A 22742-nucleotide genomic window follows, 5' to 3' on the forward strand; every position below is an offset into this window, starting at 1 on the left:
TACAGAAATTTTTCTTTTAGAGTTAAGTGTTAAAACTTGGCATTTCCAGTAGCCATGTGCAGTAGCACACACCTGTTATCCCAGTGGCTCGGGAGGCTGAGGCAGGAGGATCTAAATTTCAAGGTCAGCCTGAACAACTTGGTAAGACCCTGTCTCAAATAAAATAAAAAGGGCTTGGGGTTGGGGATATAGCTCAGTTGGTGGAGTGCTGACCTCGCAAGCACAGGCCCTGGGTTCAATCCCTAGCACTGCCAAAAAAAAAGAAAAAAGTAAAAAAGGTTAGGGATGCAGTTCAGCAGTAAAGTGCCCCCTAGGATCAATCCCCAATACAAAAAGGCACAAATTAGTGAAAACAAATGTCAAATAAGAATTCTGGGGGTAAAAAAATAGAAGCAAATATTTAAAAAGCAAATGTCTGGGAATTTTCTGATTCAAGTATGTTCTGAATAACAAGCAGGATAAATAATAAACCCATAATAATAAAATTATAGAACTTTCAGAATAAACTCTGAAAGCTAATAGATTATCAGTTATCTTCTTTTCAGGAGCACAAGAGTACAGAAGACAAAATCCAGGAAAAAATAACTTTCAATTTAGAATTAAAAACCTAGCTATCCTTGTAGAGCGAGCACCAAAAATTCAGGGTATGATATCACAGACACCTACTTAGGAGATTTAAAGCTCTCCATCAATAGTTTTCTGATGACGTAACTTGTATATACAACACAGCCCTGCTCAGTGATTGGGAAGTTGTTTACTATCATTTTAAATAACCACACTGTATGTGAGCTTTTTCAATTAACTTTATTGAATAGTCAAATTGATAAGTTAGCACAGATCAAACGATTGTTTGCATGGGTTACAAATGACTTTTTCTTTTTTTACAGGAATAAAACAGTGAAAATTACAAACTGTAAAAAGGAAGACAAATCTTGTCTCTAACATTTCAGAGAAGCAAGATATTAACACAGCACATTGAAGATCAATACATATTTGAATTGAGAACAAGAATTGAATGTTACAATATTGTACACTACTTTACAAAATTAAAATTTCTATATAAGGATTAGATTTGTAAGAGCTAACAAAATCTTGAAATCACATTTGGTGGTCCCCTAGATAATAGCTGTTATGCATCTTTGATTAGAAGAAATAAAATCTCTTATTCTAATTATTGCAAAACAGTCTATTAGACTCAATATATTACATTAAATTAAAAACAATGAAAACATATGCAAACTAAAATAGATGGTACTGCTTGAGTGAATATTAGTATGTCAGACTTACAGAAATGTTATTTTAAAAATTCTAGAAATTAGAAAAATAGAGTACTTTTTATGGTAGAACTGTCATGCTCAGATTTATATACCAAGATTGCCCTTGTCTGTTACTTAGTAGTTGTAGATCTGTAGAAAATTCAAGGATCTTTCATAATTTACAACTACAATAAAAAAAATATGGTATAGTGTAAATATTAGTTGCTTTACATCAAAAAGTAATACAAGATGATAATGGCAGGTAGTGCCTTACTGCAGAAGAACAAAAAACAACAAAAACAAACAAAAACTAAAAAACACATTCATATTGCAAAAAATAATTGTTTTATATATCAATATTCCCCAAAGGTTCATTCAGTCTCTTATTACCTAGAGAACAAATATTGTGACTCCTAACTAAAGTTATGTGTTTTTTTTTTTTTATGACCTGTTATAAAATTATTCTGGATTGCACGTTACACAATATCTAAAATAATTTTTCAAAGTAAATTTGTGAAATGTGGTAATAACAAGAGTCATACCCATTTAGGGATGTAGTGAGGCACAAGGAAGATTATCCCTAGAAGCACAAATGTTTCTTTCTGGAAGATTCTTCACTACTACTGAGAAAGGACTTACAAATGTCAACATTTAAAATTATACTAAGTGAACATAATTCATTTAATTTCTTATATTTGAAATGTAAAAAACCGTTCTTTTAAGAAACATCAGTACATAATGACTGTGTTTCTTAAAAAGATGGGAAAATATAAATTTAATTTGTTGTAATTTGAAAATTGCTTTCTAATAAATGAAACAGCTTTCAAGAAACCTTCCAGCTCAATGTACCACTTGCACACTGAAAATGAATCTTAACACTGCTTAAGGGAGATGGTATTTTTATAAATACAATTATTCTAATCCAGCTGGCAAGCATGTGTATCTAGAGGGACTTGCCTCTTCCCCACACCTATCAATTCAGTTAAGTCAGCCTATATGGATGTAAACCTGAAAGTTACTGTTTGTTGGTGATCATGTAAGACCAAGATTGTAAACACATTTTGTAATCTATTAAAACAAAAAAACCCAAAAATCTTTTCATTGAGTATTATACAAGTACATCATCTTTTAAGTTCATACGAGACAAGATAAGTCTGTGAAAACTGAGCCAAATTTTTAAAGATATTATGTCACAGCACTGTAAATATACAGATGTAATTTACCAATTTGTCAACAAAATTTGCTCAATAAGTTTTGACTATATTTATCTAGCTAAATCAAAAAAAGCAGTTTTTTGAGTATGCTCAGAAACCAGGTTTCTTTAACTTCAATCTACTGGATTTGTGTAATCCTAATATTCACCAAATCAACAGCAGCATTCATGCTTTAATAGGTTTTAATATACCAGAATATTTCTTGAGTGGTTTCTAATTTAATTATCAAACATCTTAGAAAAATGTTACTGATGCATTTGACATAGCATTTTAGAAACCTTTAACTTCTTTCATTCATTCTCATTTCACCAAAAAAAAAAAAAACCTATTATATATCACAGAGCAGAAATGTACCAAACTAAAGCACTTAAAGGGTGAAGATAAACAAAATTTCTCATCTCCCTATTATCATTGCCAGTCTCAATATTTATGAAGACTGCTCAAATTCTTTTCATTGCAAAAGAAAATAGTATGTCCAAGTGATCTGCAGCCAAATCAGAGGACCACCTAATTACAGCTTTCACTTCAAACCAAAGTGATTTTGTTCTTCAAGTATAGAGAATACTGACAGATTTTAAAGCTTGAACATTTTACTTCATATTCTTCTCAAGCTAGACTACAGTTAGTTTGCCTGTTTTATTTAACATGATGATCCTTGATCCTTTTCCTTTCTTTAAAAACAAAACAAAACAAAACAGGATGGGGTATGAATTCTAGTTCTTCTATATTCTATTTACTTTTGGATTTCCCAATTTTAAAAAGATCATTATCAATGGATTTATAACTTCCCTGCAACACTTAGTCTCATGAGGTTTTAAATGTAGCAGCCAAAAACTCAGAAAAATAAAAAAAATATACATGTGGAATACAGACATCTTTATTTTACAAAATGTACTTCACCTCTATAATATCTTTTTCTTATTTCAATTTGTAACAACTGGAACATAATTGGCAGCAAAGGAAAAAAGGTATCCAATCATATGTAGATACATTTGATTTGAAAAATACAGTATTTTCAGAGTTGCATGTTTGATTCTCTGCAGTAGTCCTTTATTTGCTATAGTTTGTTGAAATCACAGTGAAAACATCTTAATCATCACATTAGTTCACAAACTTAAATAGAAAAGGAAGGTATTACACATTCCCAGGAATTCTGCTTTGTGATCTCCTTAGCAGTAACTAAGTCAAATTTCTTCATTTGTTCATTTATTTACTTGTTGCTGTATATGCAAGAGGAATTCATAATATGATAATGCAGATTCTGTTCTGTCTTCTACCATGTTTTGAAGGAAATTTGCTTTCATAGGACTTTCATCCCTTAGGAATAAAAGGCAAAATATTTTTATGTATTAGTTAAAATGTAACAGTAAAACAAACAGGGACATGGATTTTTGACTTATTCTCATAACTATCATAATATTTAGCATTAGAAGAGTGACTTCTAGAGGTTTTTCTTTTTTTTGGTGCCAGGAATTGAATTCAGGGTGCTCTGCCACCAAGCTACATGCCCAACCCTTTTTTAAATATTTTACTTAGAGACAGGGTCTTGCTGAGTTGCTTAGGGCCTCACTAAGTTGCTGAGGCTGGCTTTGAACTCACAATTTCTTCTGCCTCAGCCTCCCAAGCCTCTGGGATTATAGGTGTGAGCCACCATGCCCAGTTAGAGGCTTGTTCTTGAGAATATTTGGTTGTAAACTTTATGTTATTTAGGAGGAAAAGTTCATAGTGGAATTAGGTGAAACAGTTTAGTTTTTTAATAGTAAGCTCATTAAAAGTTTAGTAATACCAATCTGATCATAAAATACAATTTAGTACCATTTATTGAAAAGATTTTTTTAAAATTTCATATTTTATAAAAGGTTTGCTTAAGCATTAGGTCATATATACATATATATATATATATATATATATATATATATATATGAGATTCAAAACAGGTCCTTGCAAGGCCAAATTGTTTTACAAACGAAAAATTTGACTTACCTTATTATGTAAAGTATTGGGAAAAATGGTCTCTGCTCTCTAAGCCAGGAGATGAAGCTACTGTTCTGGCAGATTCTGGTGTATCAAGTTCTGGAAGGTCTGTCTGTTAAATAAAAACAATGTACTCTAATTATATATGTCCAACATATGGTCTATAGTACTCCTCAATATTAATGTTGCTGGGTTGGGTAGCACACACCTGTAATCCTAGCTACTTAGGAGGATCTCAATTTAGAGGCTAGCCTGAGCAATTTAGTGAGGTCATTTAAAAAAAAAAAAAGAAAAAAAAAAAAAAAAAAAAAAAAGGCAGGGGTAGGTAGGATATAGCTCAGTGTAGAGTACTTGCTCAGCATGTGTTCAATTCTTAGTATCAGGAAACAAAAACAAATATCAACCATGTTTATTAAATACCTGGTGATTTTGTTGCACCAGACACTTTGGGCTTGGAGTTCATTTTGTCTCTGCTGCTGTTACACTAAGTAGACAAGAGACAATCCATAGGTGAATGGGCATGGCTATGTTCCAATAAAACCCTAATTACGAAAACAGGTGCAGGAGTCCTTGCCAAGCTCTGATCTAAAGGGACCTCCTAGCTCCTCTTTTTCCTTCTTCTTCCTTTCTTTTCTTTTTTGGTTCTGGGGATTGAACCAGGGGTACTTAACCACTGAGCCACATCCCCAGTCCTTTTTGTATTTTATTTAGAGACAGGGTCTCACTGAGTTGCTTAGCGCCTCACTCTTGCTGAGGCTGGCTCTGAACCCATGATTCTCCTGTCTCAGCCTCCTGAGCTGCTGGGATTACAGGCATGCGCCACCGGGACAGGTGGATGTCTTGAGCTCACAATTTCAAGACCAGCTTGGGCAACAGAGCAAGACCTAGTCTCAAAATGCAAACAAACAAAACAAAAATATAAAATGAGTATTTTTAATTCAAAGAAAAACACAATGTGCACACATGTTCTCATTTGGAGAAATATATAATAAGAATTTCTGATTTCAAAATGAATATTCATGTCTTTGTCACATTGAAGTATCCTTTAAGTCTTCTATAATCACTGTAAGTGTCTTACCATAGTCTGTGGAATTGATGCATAGTTTTGAACTCCTAGAACTTGGGTGAGAAAATTCTGTGCACAATTTTTTCCAACCCAAAGCATTAGTACCTGTGAAAAGGAATAAAATTATTTTGAGAGGTAGCTTAAAAGTTTATTCACTCACCTTTACCACTACTACTTAGTATGCTTTAAAAGATCGAAAGTTAAGAATATTTAGTGAGAGTGTACATACAGCCTGTAACTGAACTAATAACAATTCAGTATGTACTGGGATGAGACATTTCATGCATGGCATGAAACAGAGACTGTGAAGGGAGAAAATGGCTAATAGGAATATACAGGTTAAAGAGGACATCATCTGTTTAAGAAGATAAATATCAAGAGGAATGAGGCCAAATGCTAAAAAAGGTATATTAGTTAGCAGGAAGAAGGGTCAGGAGTGGTCAAACTACTTACAGAGCCTGCATCCATGAGGAAAGCCCCATCTCTACTCAGTTTCTCCACAGAGAGCTGAAGGATAGGAGGCTGAGGTATGGTTCTATCATTGATGTTGAGTGCTCCCTGAGGAATTAAGCAAAAGATTAAGGCTTTTTTTTTTTTTTTTTGGTGGTGCTGGGGATCAAACCCAGGGCCTTGTGCGTGCAAGACAAGCACTCTACCGACTGAGCTATCTCCCCAGCCCTAAGATTAAGGCTTTCAGGTACAAAAAATGCAATCACAATTAAACAACAAAAAGTGAATGTTATCTCCAAGAGTATGGGCCTTACTGAGACAAATTATAGTTATTCCTAACTAAATATGAAGATGATGAAGAAATATTTACCACTTATCTAAGTAAAGTCACTGTGAGTCCTAAGAAAGCCAAATTAACTTTGTTTTGGTGATTTAACCCAGGAGTTTTTTACCAAAGAGCTACATCTCTAGTTCTTTTTATTTTTTATTTTAAGACAGTTTCTTGCTATTCCTTAGAGCCTCACTAAGTTGCTGAGGCTGGTCTCAAACTTGTGATTCTCCTGCTTCAGACTCCTTGGGCTGCTAGGATGGCAGGCAGATGCCAATACACCCAGTCCAAGTTAATCTCTGATCTTAACTAGCTTTAAAAAGCAAATGTGACAAATTCAATGTTGTGATAAATGATGTTAGTAAAATCCAAATAAAATCTGGAATTCAGTTAATAATGTAACAACAAATTTTGGTTTCTTGTTTTTTTTTTTTTTGTACTTGGGATTGAACCCAGAGGCACTTTACCACTGAGGCACATCCCAGCCCTTTTTATTTTTTATTTTGAGACAGGGTCTCTCTAAGTTGCTTAGGGCCTCTCTAAATTGCTGAGTCTGGCCTTTAACTTGGTATCCTCCTGCCTTCTGAGTTGCTGGGATTATAAGCATGCACCACTCCACTTGCCTAGATTCTTGGTTTTAACAAATACACCATGCTTTTCGTAAAATATTAACATTAGGGGAAATTGGGTGAGGGGTGTATGAGAATTTTCTGTACTACATTAATAGCATCTTATCTGTAAATCTAAAATCATTCCAAATAAATAAATAGAGAAATAGAGGTAGAAAGAGAGAAGAAATAAGAATATCTCTTTCAAAACTCAAACACAAGGCGGGGTTGTGGTTCAGTGGTACAGCACTTGCCTAGCATATGTGAGGCATTGGGTTCAATTCTCAGCACCACATATAAATAAATATAATAAAGGTCCACTGACGGCTAAAAAAAGTAATAATAAAAAAACAAACAAACGAACAAACAAAAACCTCAAGCAGAAATCTCTGCATCAGCTCTGACTAGACTTGATTGCTTGGCTTAGGTAATGTGCACATCCTGAGGGAGGGGAAAGAGAAGCCTAATGCATATGAAAATATCCCCCCCCCCCCCCCCCCCCCCCCGTGCTGGGGATTGAACCCAGGGCTTTGTGCTTGCAAGGCAGCACTCTACCAACTGAGCTATATCCCCAGCCCCATGAAATTTTAATAGTTCTTTTCAACTTTACATTTATTAAAACCAGAAATGGAAGTTTTTCATTTATAATGGACTATAAAATCTTCCAATATTCGTAACTATTCATTTTGATCAAATATAGATTTAACAACTTAAACTAGATAATTATTATTCAAGGACACAAATAAAACACATACCTACCAAGAGGTACTGCCTAGGGACGTTTGTTATGTGAATATCAATGGTTAAAACATGTCACTAATGTGTATGCTTTGAATGAATGCTTACATACATGGAAATGTGTTTGGTACTGATAATTGAACCCAGAGCCTCAAAGATTGCCAGACATTGTTCTAAGAGCTTTACATGTATTCATTTAATGTTTAAAAGCACAAAAACATCAAACAAAACTAAGTGTGGAACACAAGAACAGGAAGAAAGTGTACCCACAGAGGACATTTATTGCTCCGTGGTTTCAGCATCACTCCCCTTCCTGTACTCCCTGTTGTTTGAGAGACCTGTTCTTTTCACTTTAGTGATGAGGCTTTTGGCTCAATACTAATAAAACAGTACTTTGAAACTTTCTGGCCTTGGGAAAAGTGAGGAGTGGGAGAGACTACAACCCCAATACAGCCAGTGAGGAATTTCCCTGAGATTTTCACATGTAAACTGAGAAAAGGGAACTTTGTCTTTCTGACATGGTGAGGAAGGGAAGGTATGAGTGGCTCTGTTTTATAGTCTAATAGAGAAGGCTGATCAGAAACAATGAAACTAATGCAGAGTCTTTGAATCTTACAGTCTAATAGATTCTTTCTGGTGGTGTTCATTATAGAAATAATGAATTACATTTTATATTTTGGTTAATTTGTCATGCTGTTATATTTTATGTGAGAAAAAGGTAACCCTACTTAATTGAACCCACTTAATTGAACTTAATCCAACAGGATTAATTTAGAGTTATATTTTTGTAATACAAACTAATAATGTTCACAAGAGTATTCATTTACAAAAAGAAAACAAAACGAAAACCTCATACTTCACAGGCAAGTTCTCCTTTATGTGTGCAAGTTATCTCAAATTTTTTAAATTTTGAAAGGTTTTAACCAAAACACTATTTTCAATATGATTTCACATTTTCATGCTTTGACTAACACCATTAAATTTCCTATCAAAAGTCAAAAATATTACAACTTAGACAAGTTTTTTTCTCTAATTCAAGAACAGTATTACACTGAACACTGACTTAGGGTGTTGAGATGTGATCTCATGCTGAAGATACTCCTTTCAGATCAATTTATTTAAATAAATAAAAAGGTTGCTCTGGTCAATTTGATAATCTCATCTTTTCTTAGATCTGCTCTAGAGATTTGTCTTTGGAAACTTAAAGGCACTATTTTTCAGAGTTTCCCTAAACTGAAAAATTTTTTTATTCGTTTATTCACTCATTCATTCATTCATATCTTTTTTTTTTTGTGGTACTGGGGATCGAACCCAGGGCCTCGTGCTTGCAAGGCAAGCACTCTACCGACTGAGCTATCTCCCCAGCCCCTCATTCATTTTTATATTGGTACCACAGATTGAACCCAGGGGCATTTAACCACTGAGCTACATGCCCAGCCAGTTTTTTTTTTTTAAATTTTGAGATAGGGTCTCATTAAGTTGCTGAGGTTAATTTAGAACTTGCGCTCCTCCTGCCTCAGCCTCCCAAGTCACTGGGATCACAGGCATGTGCCACCACGGTGCCTGGCTCTGAAATTTCTTTACATAGACCTAGCAAAAACAAAAACAAAAACAAAAACAAAAAACAAAAAAACACACCAAAACTTCCTTATTTCTGTACTAGACTGAATATAACATTTTTTTAAAAATATATTTTTAGTTGTAGATGGACACAATAGCTGTATTTATTTTATATGGTGGTGAGAATCAAACCCAGTATCTTACACTTGCTAGGCGAGTGCTCTACCACTGAGCCACAACCCCTGAATACAACATTAAGCTTATAAACCTTCAAGGAAAAGACACTATAAAAGGAACTGATCTTACCTCATCTGAGAGATTGTCAACTCTATACAAACTGGGATGCGTTGTAAGCATAAGGTAAACCAAAGGCTGATTTTTCACTTGACACATAGCAAAAATGCGTTCATCAAGACGTGCATTTGTCCCAGTCTGGAATGATTTCTATAACAAAAAACAAAACAAAGTATGGAACTTTGTAAATGTCAGTTGTAAAAAGATTATCTTCTGACAGAATTAGAAGATTTAGTGTAAAATATTATTTTTAAAATGTTTTTTAAGAAGTCACACACATGTATTAAATTGGTGACTACAGATTCATTTAAATGTTTTGAAAAATTAAGTAACAGACCATCACAAAATTATCTGATCTCTTTGGTGCCTGTTTCCTAATCAATAAAAAGGGTCCATCTCTTTTACTACTTTCCATCAAAATCTCATTATTCTCCATGAAGCTACTTAATGTACTGAGCATTTACTGAAACATATGATAGCTACACACTGACTACCTTATAGAGAAAGTAACATAACAATGAATTCCACAGGAAGGATGACATTACACTGCAGATAAAATAAAGGCACATATCAAGGACCAGCGACACCTACTAAGTGCTCTATAAATGCTTGGTGATAATTAATGGTGGTTATCATTAATTAATGGTGGTTATCACTGTTCCTCCCACAGTAAGAGAAATAAGCAATGTACCAAAGCTTAAAAATCAATGACAATAATAATATAAATGCTTGGTAGAATAGCATTAATAAGTAACAGTGAGACTTAACAGGTATATCAGCTTATTAGGGAATAATGAAATTTTGAGGCAAGGTCTTTTTTTTTTTAATATTTTTAATTTTTAGAGACACATTTTGAATCATTGTACACAAATGGGGTACAACTTTTCATTTCTATGGTTGTACACAATGTATATTACCATATAAATATATATATATATATATATATATATATATATATATATATATATAAATATAAATACTGTCTGTTTCATTCCACTGTCCATTCCCACCCCCTCCCACCCCTTTTTCCTCTACACCATCCAAAGTTCCTTTATTCTTCCCCCCGCCCCCGCCCACCACCCCTCATCGTTATATATTGTCATGCACTTATCAGAGAAAACATTTGGCCTTTGGTTTTTTGGGCTTGGCCTATTTCACTTAGCATGATATTTTCCAACTTCATTCATTTACCAGCAAATGCCATAATTTTATTCTTCTTCATGGCTGAGTAATATTCCATTGAGGTAAGGTTTTTAAAAAAGTTCCAACTGATGAAAAGGAGTAAAAGAGACAGGGAAAACAGCAATAAAATTACGTTTTAAAACAAGTACACTGACTTACAAATAAAAGATAATGTTATGGTTTAGATGTGAGGTGTCACAAAAGCTCATGTGTAAGACAATGCAAGAAAGTTTAGATGTGAAATGATTGGGCTGGGAGCCTTAATCTAATCAGTGAATTAATCCTCTGATAGGCATTAACTGCTAACTGTAGGCAGATAGGATATGGTTGGAGGAGGTGGATCCCTGGGAGTATGCCTTTGGGGGTATATATTTTGTCCTTGTTGAATGGAGCTCTCTCTCTCTGCTTCCTGGTACTTTCCTCTGCCACACACTTCCACCATGATGTCTGCCTCACATGAGCCCCAAGGAATGGAGTCAGCCATTTATGGACTGAGACCTATGAAACCATGAGCCCCCAAATAAACTTTTCCTCCTTAAAATTGTTACTGTCAGGTCTTTTTGGTCATAACAACAAAAAAAGCTGACTAAAACAGGATTAGAGAGGTTTGAAGGCAGGCTCTGGTGAACTGGGAGTTTGCAGGAGGCAAGAGAATATCTCCTGAAGGAACTTCGGCTTTCTGACCAAATACTGTGCCTGTCACATGATCTCTCTCATTAAGGCACATGGGTGCCTTCCCTGATCATTCCTGCAGGACTCTATCCTATAGAACCCAACTCTGCTTCTCATGCCCAGGAACATCTAGACTTGAAGACACCTACTTCTCAGAGCCTTAGAACATATCTCCAATGGGGACAGGGGCACTTCTTGTTCATTGTTAATGGTCCCTCCCACACCTGTACCAATATGTAGCTCCCAGTAAGCACTCAGCATTTACTGAAAAAACGAAATGAGTGCAATCAGGAATGATGGCCTAGATAATTTTGCAATTTTGCAGAGGCTTTGTTTGCCTATAGCATGTGGAAGATTTTAATGAATTATTTTACCTATAAACTACAATACACTGTGGAATATATTTAAATATAGGTAATTAAGATAAACTTGTAAACAAACATATAAAGAAATATCTAGTTTTAATTAAGAACGTTTTTAAAAAAATTAAGAACAGTTGTTGTTCTTTCTCTCCCTCTTTCTTTTTTCCTTTATCTTTTTGCAGTATTGAGGGTTGAATCCAGACCATCATGCATGGTGGGAAAGTGCTCTACACTAAGCTACTTAGCCAGATACCTCAACTACAGAAGCTCCTGTTTTTCAGTAATATTAGGTCAAGAATAATACAGAGAAATTCTGTTTTTATTTGACTTCTCACTTTGCCATTGGTTCTCTCTCTCTCTCTCTCTCTCTCTCTCTCTCTCTCTCTCTCTCTCTCTCTCTCTCTCTCTCTTTCTCTTGTGGCGCTAGGATCAACCCAGGGCCTCATGCATGCCAGGCAAATGCTCTACCGCTAAGCCACATTTCTGGCCCCTCCACTTTTATATGCAATTCTAGAACTGGGCAACACTTCATCCCATAAAGCAGAATAAGGGTTTTGATGGACAGAACAGATGAGGTCAGTTTCATAGAAAGACAAGGGCTGAAGAAATCATAGAAAAAATACAAAAAGTAGACTGGCCATTTCAAGGCTACTTTCCTTCTAAGATGGGGGCAGGGAGATAGAACAATAGTGAAAAAAAATGGTTATCAGGCTCTTTCATGTTATTTTTTTTTCTTAAGAGAAGATTAAAGCAAAGAAAACTTCACTGTTATGCTGATTTAAACTGGCCTTTTTGGAAAATTTGGCTATTCTCCTGATTTTTCTGAAGGTCAGATGACAACTTAGTTTTGGTTTGGTGATGTGATACTTCATAAGTGACTCCATTTGGATTTTTAGTCTAGTCTGTTGAGGCTTAGTGCAGGAACACAATGCAAAACAATGACCTCCTATATGTTATTTAGTAAGATATACCTGTGGTAGATAAAACTTCCAGGAATAGCACTCAATATTCCGTGCCCTGATCCCTGGATGGATAGTGTCATATGACTATGACAAAGAGATATTATGCCAGATATTATGCCCATGTCTGTGTTATGTTATATGATGTAGTTTACCTTGAAAAGAGGAGATTATTTGGGTTGACCCAATCTAATCACACATAAAACACACAGAACTCTGGAGTTACAGATTCTCGGCTGGACTAAACTTCAGACATTCTCCTAAACCTATCTGTGCACTTCCTTGTAAGATTCAGTTCAGGACAAACTCCCCATTCTCAGGATCTATCAGGTTTCTCATTCTCTACCCTTCTCCAGGTGATATCTGATCCCTCTGGCTTGTCTTTAGCAAGAATCCTGTTAGGGCGGGTGAGCCAGAATCCCCTTTACTCTCTCTCTCTCTCTTTTTTTTTTTAAAACAAGATGCTTACTTTAGAATAGTTTTAGTTTTACAGAAAAAGTACAAAGACAGCATAGGGTTCTCACATGCTCTCCACAACCAGTTCCCATATTATTAACATATTACATTAGTATGCTTCATTTGTCTTCATGAATAAACTGATAACGGTACATTATTTTTGTAGTTTTTTTAATTGGTTCTTTTTAGCTATACATGACAGTAGAATCCATTTTGACATAATTATAAAAGTATGGAATATATGTCATTCTAATTCAGTCCCCAGCACTTTTCCTTCCCCTTCCCTCCCCTTGCTCCACCCTGTCTTCCTTCTATAGATCTTTCTGCCATTTCCATCCACCAACCCCACCCTACTCTGTAAAATTCCCCACCTGCCCAGGCTAAATTCAGAGTTCAATCTTTCCCCTCCCGGGAAAACCCCACTGCAGTGGTCATTAAACCTATCTTGATGGTCCTGAATAACATCTGCCTTACTGTGCTATAACTGAATGAAAAAAAGGCCTTTCAAGATTTTTGAAATTGGTATATGGACAGTCACTAAGAATATGGGAAATACTGCTGGAAACAAAAGAAGGAAAGTTCTGTTCGTTAAAAAAAAATTTACTGAGTGTCTATTATGTACTTTTACTGAGTGTTTATTATGTACTGGGAAGTGTTCTAAGTGCTAGGACAAAATAGTAAATGAAAAGATAAAAATCCTTGTCCTCATGAAGTTTACATCCTGTAAAAGGAGAAGTAAGTAGGGTTGGGGTATAGAAAAGTGATAGAGTGCTTGCCTAGCATGCTCAAGTCCCTGGATAAGGAGAAGTAAACAATAAAAGCAAAATATGTGATCAGTGATCAGTAGTATAAAAAAAAAAAAAAAAGAGAGAGAGAAGAGAAAAAGGGAGTGTCAGGGTATCTTGGAATGGTGAAGAATGAGAGAGTTGTATATTAAATAGGAGAGGCTAAAGGAAGGCAGGCCTCTGGAAGAAGACAGATCTGAGAAAAGAGCTATAGGAGAGAAAGAGCTTTTATTTATTTATTTATTTATTTATTTATTTTTAAATATTTTTTAGTTGTAGATGGACACAATACCTATATTTGATTATTTATTTTTATGTGGTATTGAGGATTGAACCCAGTGCCTCACACAGGCTAGGCAAGCAAGCCCTCTACCACTGAGCCACACCAGCCCAAGAGCTCAGATTTTTAAATGTTAAAATTTAAATATTTACTATCCTCTGTGCATATGTATTCAAACTTGAGTTAAAGAAATAGAATTGTTAGTTCAAAAGTCATTCCAATTAAGAATAGCTAAGAACAGCAGGGTGTCCACCCCACCTGGAAGAAACTATACATACTAGAAAGGAAGATCTTTTTTTTTAATTTTAATTTGGTACAAAGGATTGAACCTAGAGGCACTTAACAAGTGAGCCACATCCCCAGCCCTTTTTATTTTCTACATTGAGACAGGGTCTCACTAAGCTGCTTAGGGCCTCGCTAAGTTGCTGAGGCTGGCTTCAAACTTATGATCCTCTTAACTCAATCCTCTATAATTGCTGGGACAATAGGCATACAACATGCCAGGCTACAGGTAGATTTGTGAGGTGAAAAAATACAGAAATTAGCAAGACCCAGAACAGTCGTTGATCAGTGCTTTTAATAAAAAGCATTAACATGAGCTAGGCTTTTTTTTTTTTTTTTTTTTTTTTTTTTGGGGGGGTGCTGGGGATTGAACCCAGGGCCTTGTGCTTACAAGGCAAGCACTCTACCGACTGAGCTATCTCCCCAGCCCCCTGGCTTTTTTGTTTTGTATTGTTTTGTTTTTGTATTGGGGATAGAACCCAGGGGCACTTTATTGCTGAGTTATCCTGAGTCCTTTTTTATTTTGAGATTGAGAGAGTTGCCAGGTTGCCAAGGATGCCTTCAAATTTGTGATCCTGTGCCTGGCTTAACATAAGCTTTTAAATAGAAATTTCTAAGAGTTAGGATTGGTGGCACATGACTTTAATTCCAGAAACCTGGGGGGCTGAGGCAGGAGGATCACAAGTTCAAGGTCAGTCTTAACAACTTAGCAAGACTGTCTCAAAATAAAAAGAGCTGGGTATGTAGCTCCCCTGGGTTCAATCCCCAGTACCTAAATAAATAATAAAAAATAATATATATAAGGGAAGTTTACCTAAGGTGTAATTCTGCACACTGGGCAAATAAGCCTATTCCACAGTTTAGAGTTCTCTTTCTCTTGGGGGAGGTGAAACAGGTGCAAAGAATAAGCAGGGGAGACATAAATAATAAGTCAAATAAAAAACCCTAGAAATAAAGCTATAAATAAGAGCCACAGGGGACTTAAGTTGTGGCTCAGTGGTAGAGTGTTTGCCTAGCACATGTGAGGCATGGGTTCAATTCTCAGCACCACATAAAAAAATAAAAAATCTACAACTTAGAAAACTCAAAATCTAATAAGCCCTGTGTTAATGCAGGAATATTAGAGGTGAAATGATTAGATTAAAAGAGCTAGAACTGGCCGGGCCAGGTGGTGCATGCCTGTAATCCCAGCAGCTCAGGAGGCTGAGGCAGGAAAATGGAGAGTCAAAGCCAGTCTCAGCAAAGGCAAGGCATTAAGCAACTCAGTCAGACCCTGTCTCTAAATAAAACACAAATAGGGCTGGGGATGTGGCTCAGTGGTTGAGTAGTGTCCCTGAGTTCAAGTCCTGGTATTCAAAAAAAAAAAAAAGCTAAAACCTAATAGGTCCACCCTTATTTAAATGGACTATGTAGGTGTAGGTAGTGGGGCACATGGCTAGAGGAGGTATGTCACTGGGTGTGTCCTAGAAGAGTTCATCTTCCTTGCAGCCCCTTCCCCTTGGACTGTCTGCTTCCTAGCTGCCATAAGTGGTGTGATAAGCCTCTGCCATGCCCTTTTGAAGTGATGTTCTGCCCAGAGCAATAAAGTTGGCCCAACATGAACTGAACCTTTGAAACCATGAGCCAAAACAAACTTTTTCTCCTCTTAAGTTGTTTTTGTTGGATACCTGGGTCATAGGGACTAAAAGCTGACTAATACAAAACCATCCATGACCTTGAATACTTCTTTTTTTCTTTTTTTTTTCTCCAGTACTGGGAATTGAACCCATGAGTGTTCTACCTCTGAGCTACATTCCTAGCATTTTTTTGAGACAGGTTCTTGCTAAATTGCTCAGGCTGGCCTCAAATGCATGATCCTCGTGCCTCAGCCTCCAGAATCTCTGGGATTACAGGCATGCACCACCACACCGGGTTCACCTCCAACACCTATCATTTGCTTATCCCTCCAGTCTAATCGGAACATTGTACGTTTTGACCAATATTTCCCCATTCCCTCCACCCCCTACTCTCTGGTAATCATCATTCTGTTTTCTATTTCTGTTTGTATTTTTAGCTTCCAGGTATAAGTGAGAACATGGAGTACATATGTGTCTTCTTGTGCTAGAAATAAAATACACTATTCCCATTTTGGAAAACTGAGTATCATTTGAATTTCTGATAACATTATTTAATACTTAGTATCTCTTACGCCCAAAGTACTTACTTTAAATCAATTATTCTTAACTTTCTTTGGCTTTAAATTTCTTTAGGTTTCAAGTAAGAGGTCAGGCCCCTGTCATTTTCACTGTACTGGTTTCTGGTTTTGTTTTTCTTACCTGTTTAAGAAGAGCCAACACAAAAAGTGGAAAAAGTCTCAAAGAGAAAGGAACCATGAGTCCAGGCTGCTGGTTACTTAAGACTAAAGACCGGTAAGCTGCAAGAGAGTCAATGACGGCATTCACTAGAGCATCTCGGGCGTCACTCAGACTGGCAGTCATGGACCTGTCAACAGCTAATTGAGGTAAGGGTAGGGACAAGAGACAAGACAGAAGTTTAGCAACTCCACTGTAAGCATAGATGAAATAACTTTTAAAAACTATATTAAGCCTCTCTCTGATTTATTATAAACATAATGAGTCAAAATTTATAGACAACAGTATGCTCTGGAGAATCAAGCTAACCTCTTTTGAAATGCTTTACTGCCATTCCTTAGCTATAAGCCAGTTTGACAAGTAACTCAACCTTTCTGAGCCTAAGTTCCTTTATCTGTAATAAGGGGAAACTATTTACTATTAAATTGAAGATAATGATTTTAATCCATCTTTTTACTTTATATATCAATGAGCAAGGGGAAAACCCCTGAAATTAAAGAACTATACAGTGCTTTTCTGTCACATGGAGCTTTTATTTTATGCATTTAGGAAGAGTTCTTAGAAAATTATTTAAACAAATTTTCATCATCAGTTATGCCATTTTTTTTTTTTTTTTTTTTTTTTTGGTGGGGGGTACCAGGGATTGAACCCAGGGGCCTTAACCACTGAGCCACATTGTCGGCCCTTTTTTTATATTTTATTTAGAGATAGGGTCTTGCTGAGTTGCTGAGGTTGGTTTTGAACTCAAGATGCTCCTGCCTCAGCCTTGCAAGCCATGGGGATCACAGGCTAGCGCTGCCACGCCAGGCAGTTATGCCACTGTCTATATGAATTTCTTTTTCTTTTTTTTTTTTTTTTTGCGGTGCTGGGGAATTGAACCTAGGGCCTTGTGCTTGCGAGGCCAAGCACTCTACCAACTGAGCTACATCCCTAGCCCCTATGTGAGTTTCTGTATATTAAAAATTTTTTCTCAATACTAAAAGCAATGTAATTGTTTTGAAGACTTCTCAATCTGCAACTAAAATCAATCCATGTGGTATCAAAAATACACTTAATAAAGTAAAGTTATTAAATGCTATGACTAAAATTTGCACTTAGGTTGGAAACAATGAAAAATATTATTATCTGGTCAATAGCAACTCCTAACACTTCATCAACTAAAGACAAACTCTGATTTTAAAGATAAAAAAATATGAAAAAATGTGCATATTAGGTTCAACCAAATATGGTAGAACAACTAATACTTACAAAGCTATTGTGAAGCTCACTGGGTGTGAGGTCCTAGGTTCAATCCCCAGTAACCACACATAAACAAAAGGAAAAAAACAAACAAAAAAAGTCATTGTGAAGATTTCTTTCTTTCTTTCTGTTTTTTTTCTGACAGTACCATTCTTTTAATTGAAGATTTTTTTAAATCCACAAATATTGCCTGGTACTTATTGCTGTTGATAATAATAATGATCATACTATTATGAAAATAGTACTTAAATAAAATAATAAGGGCAGTAACCTTCAAATTTCTTAAGCCGCAATCTAAGTTTTTGTTTGTTTGCTTTTTGTGTGCGTACTAGGGATTGAACAAGGGTGTTTAATCACTGAGTCACATCTTTTTTAAATTTTGAGGCAGGGTCTTGCTAAATTGCTGAGGCTGGTTTTGAATCTGTGATCTTCCTGCCTCAGTTTCCCATGCCTGTCATTTGTTTTTTGCAGTTCTGGGGACTGAACTTCATGAGAGCATTGTCTACCACTGAGTTATTTTTAAATTTTGAGATAGGGTCTTGCTAAATTGCCTGGGCTGTCCTGGAACTTGCAATTCTTGTGCTCAGCCTCATAAGTCTTGGGATTATAGGCATCTGCCATCATGTCCAGCCCAGGATCTTCACTTTTTTTTTTTTTTTTTTTTGGTGGTGGTGCTGAGGATTGAACCCAGGGCCTTGTGCCTGCTAGGCAAACACTCTACCAACTGAGTTATATCCCCAGCCCATCTTCAAGTTTTGACAACACAGTAAGACTATAAAGTAAGAACTGGATCCTTTACCAGGGTCCATGAAAGAAAATTTCCCAACAGGAAATTCAGAAGACAATAACTAGGGCTGGGGTTGTGGCTCAGTGGTAGAGCACTTGCCTAGCACATCTGAGGCAGTGGGTCCGATTCTCAGCACCACATAAATAAATAAAGGTATTGTGCCATCTACGACTTTAAAAAAAAAAAAAAAAAAAAAAAATATATATATATATATATATAAAAGAAAGAAAACATAACTATTCCTGTTATAAGGTACATTTAAATTTGAAGAAAATGGGTCCTGTGAAAGTCTTCCCTGAAGGAGAAAGGTAACAAGACTCAAACTGATGTTAAACTCTGTGAATTTGAAAAGGAGAAACAAACATCAAGAAGGAGATTAGGGTTATAGTTCAGCGGTACAGCACTTTCCTAGCAAGGGCCTTGGTTCAATTCCCAGGACCAAAAAAAAAAAGGGCAATATCTGAAATGGAAGTGATAGGTAAAAGTCTTTGAAAGTTTTCACCTAGTGTCCATCATGATCTGGGCAAAGCTATGAAGATATATGTGATAGTAAAATGGTTTTCAATCTCAATTTCTGTGACTCCAAGTCTAAAATTATTTATAGTACACTGCCATCTCTGGTTACCAAATTTACATACAGAGCAACAGAGCTGATTTAAAAACACCAATGAACAACCTTATTAAACACTAATTTTTCTTCATTTTATTGGTTCTTTTTAGTTATATATGACAGTAGACTCCATTTTTATATAATTATACAAGCATGGACTATCTTATTCTAATTAGGACTCCATTTTTGTGGATGTACACATAATACATATTTATATATGTAATAGGAAAATTGTGTCAGATTTATCCCACTATCTTTCTTTTTCCTAACTCCCCTCCCTTCCCTTCATTCCCCTTTGTCTAATCTACTGAAGTTCTATTCCCTCACCACCATCCCTTATTATGGGTTAGTTTCTCCATATCAACAAAAACATTTGACCTTTGGTGTTTTGGGATTGGCTTATTTCACTTTGCATGATAGTCTCCAGATCTATCCATTTACTAGCAAATGTCATGAAGTCATTCTTCATATACCACATTTTCTTAAGCATTAATTTTTTTGTTTTTGTTTTTTTTTTTTTTTTTTGGGTGCTGGGGATCGAACCCAGGGCCTTGTGCTTACAAGGCAAGCACTCTACCATCTGAGCTATCTCCCCAGCCCCAAGCATTAATTTTTTTAACCTTTTCTAAATTTTTTAATAGTTACCTAAAGCTAGTACTAACAATTTAATATTTAAAAATAAAATTTATGACATTTCATGTTTAAGGTGAAACACTAGTTTGAAAAAACATGAGATCTGCTTTCTCAAATCACAGCTAAACTGTCAGTTCTCATTATTTATAATAGTTATGGCCTAAAAAGCTACTGCAAATACTGAATCAGCCAATACTGAACCCATTGCTCCTAGGCAAAATGCAGTCTCCTGGGAGCCTCTGGTGGCAACCTTTTCTTGACCAATCAAGTCGTAACTCTACTTTCTGTGTCTCAGCTTAAGGACACTTTATATGTACAAGTATGCTGCTATGTCATTAACACCAGACTCTTCAGTCCACACCACTAACTCATCTAATGTGTATTTTTTCCAAAGAGCACAGCACAGCCTATTATTGGGGGTCATTTCAAGTAGCAAAATCACCAACAAAATGTAAAAAACATGGCAAAAGGATCCTTGCTCATGGTCTGAGGACTTGAAACAAGGCAAAGAGCCACCTTACTGCACCTCAGCCATGAACGCGTACAACGACATGCTGGGAAGTATGGATCAGGGGACTGCAGGCAGATTTTACCAAGTGGGTGAATTTGCAAATACTGAATCACCAAATAATGAAAATCAACTGTATTCTGAAAAGACTGACATGTAAATTTGAACTCACACAATGGTTAAAACTACTTCAAAGGCAAAACAGAGCAATTGGAATTATGATAAATGCCCTTTTTCCTAGGTTTTTAAAGGTCATTTGCCTTATTGTTTTTTTTTTTATTGCAACATGGTATTTAATGTTGTAGTATTCTTCAAAGATTCACTTTCTTCCTTATTATATTTATGCAATTTACTTACCTTTACCTACTCAGAAAAATCAATATCTTATTATGTTTTATGGAACATTTTTTTTTTTGTGGTGCTGGGGATTGAACCCAGGGCCTTGTGCTTGCAAGGCAAGCACTCTACCAACTGAGCTATATTCCCAGCCCCGGAACATTTTTTTTTAAAGCAAGAATATTTTATGTGTACAAAGCATTCTAACCTTTAAAACAGTCTTCATTTATCAACAAACTTTCCACTATATTTATTTAGCAAATTAACAGTGTTAAACCATACCACACTACCTTGTCAAATCCCAAGCACTCAACTAAGACAAAAAAGTGCTCAGGAGCACTGAACGGAAAGAGAAAAGGCGAAGAAAGGTCACAGAAATACCTGAGAAGTTGGGGGGGGGGGGGGTTTGGGGGGGGGGGGGGAGATTAAATTCACAAGCACTATCAGATTTCCCTCAAGGTTCAGAGTTTTTTTACAAAAGAATTTTAAGATACGAGATTAGAACTAATGAATCTGAGAAACCTGCACTTTAGCATATTAAGCAGGTAATAAGAATTCCTAGATTGTGGATGAAGTGAGAGAAGGAGGGAAAGAAAGTAAAGAAGAATCAGAAGAGAGAAAGGAAGTGAGACACACAAACGGAAAAAGCTGTGCCTAGAGGAAATTAAGTATGAAACTCACAACGAATTAAAGAAAGAAAAGACAAAGACACAGTCTGGGAGGTGGAGTATGAGAAGACAAAGCCTGGGGTTCCGCACCTTCCAGGTGACAATAAATCCCAAAGCTGTACAGTAGTAAACGGTGAGGGACCTCTAACACTATGTCATCTGTTTTATAAAAGTAAGACACTGGCATTCCTGTTTGACCAACTCCAATCAATACTGCTAATTTAAAGCACATGTCCGAAGAGTGCAGCCATCCTACAGGCAGTATGCATACAAGCAATCTAAAGGGACTGAAAACCAAGTGGGATTAGAGGACATGAAACTCAAACTAATGTAAACGTCAAGTGATGGCCAACAACAGAATTCATTATTCTCCCACAGCCTTTTAGTAGTTTTTTTTTTTTTTTTAAAGCTAACCCATTCTGACCATTCTTAATAAGCTACTATTGCCAAATATTGTACAATCCAACAGGCTGACCATGATCAAAACTCCAAGGTTTCTGAGCCTTCACTGCCTCTGTGACAAGGAACACTGCAGGCAGCACGGAAGTCATTACTTTTTTAGACAGGCAAAGAGTCTTGGGATCAAGTCAGTTTTTATTTTGATCTTCTCAGGTGAAGATCAAACTCTGCCTGCTCTGCAGACAGGGAAAAGCTTTGCATAAACATGTGCCACGCTGTAGAGGCAGCTCCACCATGCACAGTCTGCCCTCCCTATTCAACCTCTGCGTCCTCCTCTTCTTCTTCCAGGCTTTCCCCATCTTCTTTACTGTCCTCATCTATGCTCCCGTCCTGCTCCTCTGAGTCTGTTGTTTTGTCTTTGTCCTTCCTGTGCTCGGAAGCTTCCTTCTTACCAGAGCTTCTTTTAAGGGCTTAATGAGCCGCTGGAACTCCATCTCTCCCATGGCTGAGAGCACATCACTGGCACTGAGCGTCTTGCGCTTCCCTTTCATTGCAAAGCTGTTGGCACAGGACGTGGCGAACAGCACCAAGACGCTGGCGGTTGGTGCTCCGGGGCTCCGTGGCGCCTCCTTGACGATCCTGGTGATGACAGCACCGGGCAAGGCCGAGCCGGGGCAGGAACTTCTTCAGTCTCAGGCCCCTTCTTCCGACAGCTAGTGTCCGGACTTCGCGCATCGCTACGTTC

The 22742-nt window shown here is 36.5% G+C and overlaps 1 protein-coding gene across 1 annotated transcript in view; it reads right to left on the reverse strand.

Moving 5' to 3' along the window:
• Nucleotides 1-1639: 1639 nt before the first annotated feature.
• Sec24a (SEC24 homolog A, COPII coat complex component) overlaps nucleotides 1640-22742 on the reverse strand; it is an 87912-nt gene continuing 66809 nt past the window's right edge. The window contains 7 exon segments of the mRNA XM_047555124.1: nucleotides 1640-3787; nucleotides 4454-4517; nucleotides 4520-4556; nucleotides 5523-5615; nucleotides 5964-6068; nucleotides 9501-9638; nucleotides 16782-16957. Coding sequence (XP_047411080.1) covers nucleotides 3673-3787; nucleotides 4454-4517; nucleotides 4520-4556; nucleotides 5523-5615; nucleotides 5964-6068; nucleotides 9501-9638; nucleotides 16782-16957 — 728 coding nt within the window. The 3' untranslated portion in view covers nucleotides 1640-3672.

This window comes from Sciurus carolinensis, chromosome 6 (assembly GCF_902686445.1).
Source record: "Sciurus carolinensis chromosome 6, mSciCar1.2, whole genome shotgun sequence".
NCBI classification, from domain to species: domain Eukaryota; kingdom Metazoa; phylum Chordata; class Mammalia; order Rodentia; family Sciuridae; genus Sciurus; species Sciurus carolinensis.